The sequence below is a fragment of the Aphis gossypii genome, chromosome 1 (assembly GCF_020184175.1).
Source record: "Aphis gossypii isolate Hap1 chromosome 1, ASM2018417v2, whole genome shotgun sequence".
In the NCBI taxonomy this organism is placed as follows: domain Eukaryota; kingdom Metazoa; phylum Arthropoda; class Insecta; order Hemiptera; family Aphididae; genus Aphis; species Aphis gossypii.
This window is the reverse complement of record NC_065530.1, coordinates 17,760,329-17,769,816: the sequence shown is the minus strand read 5'-3', so window position 1 is coordinate 17,769,816 and position 9,488 is coordinate 17,760,329. Positions and strand designations below refer to the sequence as shown.

General features: G+C 26.5%; 2 protein-coding genes across 4 annotated transcripts; both read right to left on the bottom strand.

Moving 5' to 3' along the window:
• Positions 1-256: 256 nt before the first annotated feature.
• Positions 257-2,757, bottom strand: LOC126549497 (methyl-CpG-binding domain protein 4-like). Its single transcript, XM_050198865.1, has 5 exons — positions 2,380-2,757; positions 2,202-2,269; positions 1,766-2,065; positions 1,073-1,222; positions 257-1,002 (listed from the first exon to the last, which is right to left on the bottom strand). The coding sequence occupies exons 3-5, from the start codon at positions 2,061-2,063 to the stop codon at positions 824-826; spliced, it is 627 nt and encodes a 208-aa protein (XP_050054822.1). The 5' UTR covers positions 2,064-2,065; positions 2,202-2,269; positions 2,380-2,757; the 3' UTR covers positions 257-823.
• A 1,577-nt stretch (positions 2,758-4,334) lies between these two features.
• On the bottom strand, positions 4,335-8,297 carry LOC126549495 (translocation protein SEC62). 3 transcript variants are annotated; one of them, XM_050198862.1, is made up of 8 exons: positions 7,879-8,297; positions 7,433-7,738; positions 7,144-7,360; positions 6,111-6,298; positions 5,816-6,002; positions 5,527-5,741; positions 4,572-4,683; positions 4,335-4,478 (listed from the first exon to the last, which is right to left on the bottom strand). In XM_050198862.1, exons 1-7 carry the CDS (start codon positions 7,881-7,883, stop codon positions 4,578-4,580), a joined length of 1,224 nt encoding a protein of 407 aa, XP_050054819.1. In that variant the 5' UTR covers positions 7,884-8,297; the 3' UTR covers positions 4,335-4,478; positions 4,572-4,577. The 3 variants fall into 3 exon arrangements, with proteins under 3 accessions (XP_050054819.1, XP_050054821.1, XP_050054820.1); XM_050198864.1 differs by having other exon boundaries at positions 4,335-4,683; positions 7,433-7,526; positions 7,606-7,738; positions 7,879-8,295; XM_050198863.1 differs by having other exon boundaries at positions 4,335-4,683.
• Positions 8,298-9,488: the final 1,191 nt, after the last annotated feature.

Genomic DNA, 9,488 nt, shown 5'->3' with positions numbered 1-9,488 from the left:
ATTTGTTTATTATCGAAAATTACCTATACTGGCTATATTAAATTAAATACAAAACCTATTAGGTATTACATTTCTAAGCTTTAATATCAAAAACTAAAAACTTTGTGACATCAAAAAAAGTAAAAAGATTACTTTTCAAATTTAATAAGATAATAGTATTGGTATATAAATAATACAAACATAATATTTTTATTTTTTATAACATAATGAACAACTCACGACAAATAATTTTTTTTTGATGTAATGAGCAACAATATGTTTTGTAAAATTATATATGTAAAAAATATTGACCACATAAATTCTGTTATACAGATTAAAGATTAACACAGTACCATATTAAAGAGATCAAATTTTCAATAGATAAATACAGTAAATCCTCATTAATCCGGACTTTGCTTTATAAGGACAACCGTTTAGAATACATAAATTACGTTAGTTTATACTAGAAAAGTGCTAAAAAGTATACCTTAATACTATATGTATATATATTTAATAGTTAAAATTCAGTTATGTAATATTTAGTATTTTTCAGGTTCAATATTGTTAGATAAATGTATTAGACTAAAATTAGTATGGTAAAATTTTTTTAAATTTATAATTTACGATTTTTGGTTATTTTGTTTAATCTGGACTTTCATTAATTCAAATAACCTAAAATCCGGATTAATGAGGACTGAGGTTTTACTGTATATCATTAAAAATGTATAAAATATAATAACTATATAAAATTATTCAATGACTATTATAAATACACAAACAAAACATTTATATTTCAATATACACTATAAGAGTAGCAAAATTAAATTGTAAAATAATAAGAATCTTAAATTCCAAGTTGTTTCTCATTCAACGTTAGCCAGTTTTTGTATTTTGATAAAAGTATATCATCAGGCTGTACTATTCTCCATTCATTAACACAAAAGAGTCTGTATGAATCATTACCGTACTTGCCAATTCCATACAATTCTATTGGGTACTTCCATTTTTTTGATAAGAAATCCGCTGTAAATAAAATTTACATGTTTGATGATGCTGGATAGATATACTAGATATTTTTATTTATAATATTAACCTGTAAATTGTTTTATAGTTTTAACACGAGTATTTTCTAGTCCTAAATTTTTTACTGAAAATAGTAAATCTTGGGGATCTGCATTCATCACATCTTCTGGTGTGGGCCATTTCAGTAAAAATTCGTGAATTTTTGGAATCGCAAGTTTTGCTGAAAATTTTAAACATAAGTACAAGTTTTATATTACTTTATTTCAAGTTTTGTAAAGGCATAATGAACATTAAAAATAATATGTAAATTAACATAGATGCAGTGACGCCAACCATAACTCTATTAAATGTTAAAATACTCCCGTTAAATGAATCCTGGATACTCCACTGAACAAAATGAATTTATTAATTAATAAGGAAATTAATACCAAACACTAATATGGCAGATTAATATAACATACATTATTAATTAATTTGGAATAAAAGTAACAAAATAAAAAGAAAAATTAAATAGAAATACTGGAGAATTTAGTTGACCATGATGAGTTTTGGTAAAATTTTAAATGGATTTTGAACAAAAAAATAACTTGAAGAGTCATAAATAATAAATCTATATAATAATTAATGAGTCTTAATTCAAAATCTAATGAATGTAATCCTACCAAGACAAATCTCTAAGTCTAATATAATACATAATACAATAATACATATCCCATACTATATTATTATGTAATTTTTTTCAATTAAATAATTTATCATTTACCAGTTACTTTTGTTAAAAATATAGTAGCAATCAACAGTTGCCATGGATTATGAAATAAGTCTTCCTGTATAAGAGTATATGGAGATCTAGGTGGAATCCATTGACCATCATATGTTGATTCAAAGTATTGACTAGTTTGTATTGTATTTTGATTTTTTATAAGATTCTTGTAAACTAATCCGGGCCGTCTGCAATAAGTTGTTTTGCGCACATTCACCTTCTTCTTTGAATGTGGTGACAAACACTTTATTTTGGACGTTTTATCAATACAATTAAGTTTATCATGATTTATTTCCATTTCTGTGAAAAAATTGAAATGCTTATAGTAATATATAAAGTGGTTTTGAAGAACTAGTGTTAATAGATACCGCTTATGATAAAATAATTATAAATAAGGTAAATAACTAAGTACACAAAGTAAAAATATTGTACTTGCCAAAGTTGTGTAATCATATTCATTTGAAACAATGTAGGTAGGTAGCAGTTAACAGTTGTAGAAATCATCTATAACAAGAAGTTTTCAAAGGGAATGAAAATTAAAAATATAAGATCAGATATTTATAGAAACTATAATAATTATACAGTTGTATTTTCAATTTTCATTGAGTACCTACTTGTTTTACAGAACAATTATTATGGAAAGAAATATTTAGACTTTTCAAGACAACAGGTCCAATACCACTGAATAAAGAACATTTTGTCAGGAAAATTATCAACAAAATAACATTGCCACAATAAAATTTTAAGTATAAACTATAAAGGACAATAATACTATTACACACAGTCTAGGGCTACATGTCTACATACGACTATAATACAAGTCAAAAGTTGGGTGACTTATGAGTAATGACTAAAGCTAAGAGACTATTTTAAATTTTTCCGAAATTCCGATTAGTGATAAGAATGCCTCGTAATTCGGTTGCGTTTCCAAAACGTTTATATTGCCAACCAACCACAAGATAGCGCAATGACAATGATTTTATAGTTATTAAAAGTACTTTAACAAGTTAAACATCACATAGGTAGTAAATACTATAAATAGTAATAACTTTACTTTTAGGAGTCCTAAGCCTAACCCTCAGGTGACTATTTTTCGTTCGGCCGCCGTACGAGGTGAGACGTTTTTAATTTTTTTTAACCATGTAATAGGTATTATTATATCCTGAACGAGAAAATTTGTCAGCCTAGGATTATATTGTTCACTAGGTGTTGGAAAAGGTGGTTTATGATTTAATGACCTCATATTATCTCAAAATTAAATCATGTATAGTTAATACTAAATACTAATTTAAACAACTGGTGTAGGTATGTTTCAAGTATCTGCGGCTTATTTTCCTTTTGCACCATAAGTATTCGGATCTTGTAGTACTAGCATTGGTAAAGTACAGCTTTGCATGAAATAAATAAGTTATTCTACTTAAATGAAATAATGTATTTATAATAATAATAAAGTGTACATCTGTTTATGTTATTGCTGTGCATACTTTTAATAATTTACAGCATATCCTTTTACATAGTTTTTAAATAGGTACATAAAATAATTTAGCGATGACTAAATAAGTGGTACCTTTGGTTTTTTGTGAATTAAAAATTAGTTTCTCAAAATAAGTTGAAGATTTTTGATGGAATTTGTTAATGTTGCTTGCAGGATTAATAATCATACTCAGAAGTACATTACTTTTGTAGTTTTGTTATTAGTACAATTTGTTATGTACAATCTATTGAACCAAGAATGTTCATAATGCTTTTGTTTTTATGTTCACAAAAAATAACACAAATATAAAATCTAAATTTTTTTTTAAATTTCATAATTGAATAAAAATAATGTTAATTTATGAGTTTAGATAAACATTTCCTCAAACAGCGTTCAAATGTAATACTCATTTTTGTAGTCTCTGTAAGAAATACCATATGCATCTGCATTGAATAAATAATGACAGCGTGATGGTTTAAAGACAAAAGCTGTTATTGCAGTCATTAATAAAAAAAAAATTAATAAAGTTAAACATCTACATCCTATTCTCATAAGGTTAAAACAAGATATTATATTATGATTACAATTGGTACATTTTATCTACATCAAAACTTAATAAGAAATTTTTATATACACATAAAAAAATGGTTATAGAGTAGTCAACTGTCTACCCTGACTACCCCTAGCTGTTAATGTTCATGTTTGCTATCATTAGAATATTTACTTAATAATTTAGATTCATATTAATACAATTTGTATTGCAAGTTATATATAAGAATTAATATTATTTATAAATTTTATATTCTGAATAAATCAGACACAATTTTAAAACTACACAGCAAGTATTTTATAAGTTATACAATGTATATGTGATATTTTATTATTTTAATTATTACATTTTAAGTTTTCAATTTATCAAATTAATAGGGAGAAAAATACTTCTACATTTAAAAATAAAATAATTATTTTTATCTTTGTAATTATTATTAATATTTAGTTTTAAATTACAAAATATTAATGATTTGCTGTAATTGAGTATAGAATTCTTTTTTGTAGAAAATTAACCACTTGTACATAAAAAACAAAAAAAAAATATAAAAAAATAATAATAATGCAGTTTATTGAATATAAGTTATAATAGGATAACAGTAAAACAATAATAAATTATTTTATTAATTTTAAATCATACCACAGCAAAAGCTATTGGAAAACATAAATAAAAGGATTTGTTAATTTTATCTGAAAAATAATAATAATAAAAAAAAAAAAAACATAACAAAGAATTAATTTAAAATGTTAACATGATGAAGTACAAACTTTATAGATAATTACTTATTATTATGTGTCTTGGGCATCATGTTTTTCAACCATGACAAAATCATTACCACTGTGCGACTGCTGGCTACTTGATTCTGTATCAGTTGAAGAGGAATCTTCAGAACACCTATTTAGAAATTTAGAAAATAATTAATTTTTATAATAATTTGGAAAAAAACAAGATTTTTATAAAAATTGTCTTAAGTATGTATTGTAAAAAATACTAGTAGGTTAGCAAACTAAAATATTAATTAAAGTGTATACATTTGATAGTTAAGTTTTCTATTAAATTCTATAAAAAATTATTTTTATAATATTATTAGCTGTATGTGTTGTATTATTAGAGTTATTAGACACTAGTATGACAACTTTAGTACGAGTGTGTGCAAAGCACTTAGTAGTAGTAAGTTATTTTATGATGTTAGTGATTGTATGATCATCAACATAAAAATTTAACTATGTGATATGTTGTCATTGTACAAACATATTTCAGTATAAATATTATCTTATTAAATTGATTTAATATTATTACATCGAGCAACCACAATATCACGTCAAAAGTTACAATTTTTTAACAGGAAACTAAACTTTAAATCAGTTTTTATAGAGTAGAAAAAAATATATAGATTATTTAAAATAGTTTATCTTTAAATATTATTAATTTGAATTAATAAAAATATACAATTATTAAATAGATCTCTAAAAGACCAAAAATAAAAATATAACATTCAAAATAACCTAAAAACAGTACAAACAATTATATATGAAAAAATGTTTTTGTTAACTTTTTTGTTCTTTTTATTTCAATTACTCTTATAACAATTAGGAAAGAAATATGTAATATAAATATTAAATATATATAACAGTTGACTTTTTATAAGATTGGAGAAATCTTAATAATTATTTAAATTCCAGTCTATGACTTAAAATAATTTATCATTTTATAAAATGTATGTATAAAATTGTCTACTTTGGATTTTCAAATTTCCCAGATTCTGAATCTAATAAAGTGTTGTCATGTTCAAATGTTTCTGTTTCAGGAACCTTTTCGTCAATTTCAGATTCTGAAGACTTTTTTTCTTCATCACAATCATCCAGTTTTTTATCATCTTCTTCCTCATCATCTGATAATTTCTCCTTTTTTTTCTTTCCTTTTTTAGTACTTTTCTTATAGAATACACTATACTAAAATATAAACAATATATATTACATTAATAATTTTATTTACTAAAAGAATAGAATTAATTGTGTATACGTACAGTATAAATTGGCCAAAATGAAGCAAAGAACCCTACATCTTCTGTCAAATTTGGGAATAGCCAAAAATGTAATTTGCCTGTAGTCAATATCCAAAGTAAACTGAATAAGACTAGTCTAAGAATGGCCAAAACAATAATAAATATTAGAAATCCTGCTGCTGCTATACTTAAGTACTGCACACCCATTCTGAAATAAATAAATGAAAAATATAAATTTAACAAGGTATGGAGACAATAATGAATAGATATTAGTTATTATATTTTCAAATAACCATATTACATAAAATTAATTTACCTCACTTGTGGTGGCCATAATGGGAATAAACAAATTCCAATTCCACCAAATACAATAAATGTTCCAATTACCCAATAATAAAATGGAATAGGATCATAAATCCAAACATATGCATCCAAATTATCAACAAATGACTGTTCCATGTGCATTTCTAAACGTATTTTCCGACTTTTTTTTTTCCGTTCAATCTGTTAATACAAACACAACAATTTTAATTTTAGGAAGTAGTTAGGTAATTTGGTTGGACTTGTTATAAAAGAAGATCATATTTATAAAATATTTTCATTCTAGATTAGTCTCTAACTAATAAAACAACTATGTATCAGAGAGGTTGGTATAATGGTCATTTAAAATCATTATTAGACCACAATCATGGGCACCATTTTTATTTCAAAAGGGGGGGGGGGGGGAGGATCAAAAATAGGGATAACTCTTCAGTCAATTTCTTTGAAAACTACATGTGACACCATTGTCGTACACTTTTATAGTGCCTGTTCCCTACTTTTCTTTTATTCACAACAGATATTTCATGTCATTCTCAATTCTAAATATATTTTTAACCACCTTATTTTCTGACTTTCTATTCTCCTCTTTCCTTCAAAATTCTTTTTCATTGTCACTTGCACTAATTCTAAACTGCCTCTAATCATAACTAGACACATCCACTCAGTAGAATTTAAAAAACTAAAGAATATTTTGTGATTTATTTAAGATAACGTCAATAACATCAAACATGTCATTTTTGCTCTCAATCCAGAAGCAGTCGACAATGCCGTTTACAAAAAAATTTGTAAAAAAATTAGTTCTATCAAAAGATAAAAATTGGTAATACACATAAGTTTTCCTATTATTGCCATGCAATATAATTTTATTATGCAATAAATAATATTATATCAAAAATTTAAGTTTAAAAACATTTGCCTTCCAATTCTTTTCACGAGCAACATCGTGACGAGAACAGCTAATATAATATAATATACCTAAGCTAAAATATACATATCATAAATGTTTAAAGAAAAAAACATAATCTTACTTCAGTAGATTTGATTTTATCATCATCAATTTTGTCATCTTTACTAGTTTCCTCGCTTTCATCATCTTTCTTATCTTTTTTCTTTTTATCTGTTTTCTTCTTCTCGTCTTTATCAGTATCATTTGATTTTTTGGATTTCTTATTTTTCATAGCTTTAAGTTCTTGATCAGATATTGGTACTTTCTTAGCACGGTGATAAAATTGATGCTTTAACATTCTGGGAGGGAAAAAGGTACTTATATAATATACATAAGATAATATTTATAACAAAACATGAAAAATATCATACAAGTCCAAAAACGCTTCGATCTCTTGTCTGGTAGTGAACAACTTCTCACTGGTAGCCCATTTTGATTCCAACAAACTGTCAACAGCTTTGCTACCTAAAAGGACAAAAAAAAATAATAAGCAATATGTCATATTATCAACACAAGCAGAGCAAATCAAGTTATTAGCACAGACCCGTAAAGTACTCGACATTGTGGCCTGCAAATTTTGTCTTCTTGTGTGGAACATTCTTACGTATCCAAGCAGCCACAGAGTACTCGGTCTTGCTGGGTTTGTCAGCTGAGGTCTCAGGGTCCAAGCTGTACTCCTGCAAAAAAATAAAACCCCCCGATTGGAATAATATATTACCAGTCAAGTGAGTACAACGATTCGGGTTAAAAAGTTATGATAATAACTTGCCACCTCAACAATGGCAAGATTACAAGTGTCATAGTGACAGCAACTTACCTCATCCCGTCGCCGTTTGCCTTTTCTTTTTTCGGCCATTATACAGGAGCGGGCGTATTTCTATTATCCAAAAGACCGAAACATCCACCAAACGATAGACCACTGTTACTAATTATACAGTACAGCTGCTGCTGATGCGTCGTATTCACCGCCGCCGACCGTTTTGTTAGTGCGTGGTAAGAATTGAAAACGGAAACAAGAATAACAACGAAAAATGAGAGCGGAAGACACGTTCGACGTTGACCAGATAAACAGTATAATGTCTATTAACGAGACGATATTTTTTGTGTATCGTCGTACGATAACGAATGACCGACAATTGGTCGCAATAGCCACCGTGTACAGGACGGCGGAATGATGACTGGGGCACTGCGATGCGTAAAATTGTGAAAACTGAAATCCCGTTGATTGACCGAGTTTATTTGTTTTGCTTTTCGCTGTTCGCCACGCGATACAGTGCCGACACGAAAGCAACCCAAAACATTCCGATGGTGTCGGACAGTCGACCCGACCTAACACTAGCGCAACCATGAATATAAAAAAAAAAAATTGTTATTAATTATTCATCCAGACTTGGGTGAAATACATTTAAAAATTGTTATAGATATTTTTTATTTTAGATATTAAAAAAATGTTACTTGTGTTCGGAAATAGGACAATAGGTATTTGAGACTATTGCTATAGCCAATGGGCAATGGGAAATGTTATATACCTATTATAATATTGTTGTACTTACCTGGTATCTACCTACCTATTTCAGTATTAATTGTATAATATATTATAACTCTGATAATTAATGATTTTCAACATAATTTTAATTTTTAAATATTAAAATAAACAATGTAATTTAATACTATAAAACTATAAAAGTACCTGTTCTGAATAAATCAGATACCTATAGTTTATTAATACTTTTGGGAAACAGTACCTATCCTAAAATTATTTCGAATAGGACGAATAGGTATAGGTACTGCATTTAGAATACTAAGTACCCAAGCCTAGCTGATAATAATTATAATTTATAATACTGTTACATAAATAGATAATATTTTTATATTTTTATAATTTTTGAGTTACCTTTTAGATATTAAATGTATTGATTTTATAATGATGTGTTATTATTTTTTTGTCTGTGTAAACCATAACTTGTCGAAATAATGCTTCAATTTAAAACTTAGGAGTTCAAACTTCAAGGGTAGTTTTCGACGGCAAAGTGAATTTCCTTGGTGCATATAGAGATCAAATATAAGGAGTTTCCAAAAATGACGGTAAAACGGGATTTTTTTTACATAAAACCAGTTTTTGACAAAATCGTTTTTTTTTTATATACCTACCTAATAGTAACTCAAAAACGAATCACTGTAAATACTTGAAATTTTTACCAAATATTTATATAAGTGTTATCTATACACAGTTAAGTTTTCAAAATATTTTGGCTTCTTTAAACTATTTATAGACAACGGAAATTTTCGGTTTTTCTAAGTTTTTTTTTTCTGAAGTATCAATAAAACAATTTTGGCTACCCAAAAAAATTTGAAAATTTAATACGAGGCTTCTTATAAGTTATTCGTATTATAGATGAAAAAATCAAAAAAAATCGTAAGTCATAT

Excerpts from the sequence above, each read along its gene's own strand:
- LOC126549497 (XM_050198865.1), bottom strand. The coding sequence starts at position 2,063 with ATGGAAATAAATCATGATAAACTTAATTGTATTGATAAAACGTCCAAA. Across the intron at positions 1,223-1,765 it reads ATTTTTAACAAAAGTAACTG|CAAAACTTGCGATTCCAAAA; the intron begins GTAAATGATAAA and ends TAAAATTTTCAG. Across the intron at positions 1,003-1,072 it reads AACTATAAAACAATTTACAG|CGGATTTCTTATCAAAAAAA; the intron begins GTTAATATTATA and ends TTTTATTTACAG.
- LOC126549495 (XM_050198863.1), bottom strand. Across the intron at positions 7,361-7,432 it reads ATCGAAGCGTTTTTGGACTT|AATGTTAAAGCATCAATTTT; the intron begins GTATGATATTTT and ends TTTCCCTCCCAG. Across the intron at positions 6,003-6,110 it reads TTATGGCCACCACAAGTGAG|AATGGGTGTGCAGTACTTAA; the intron begins GTAAATTAATTT and ends TATTTATTTCAG.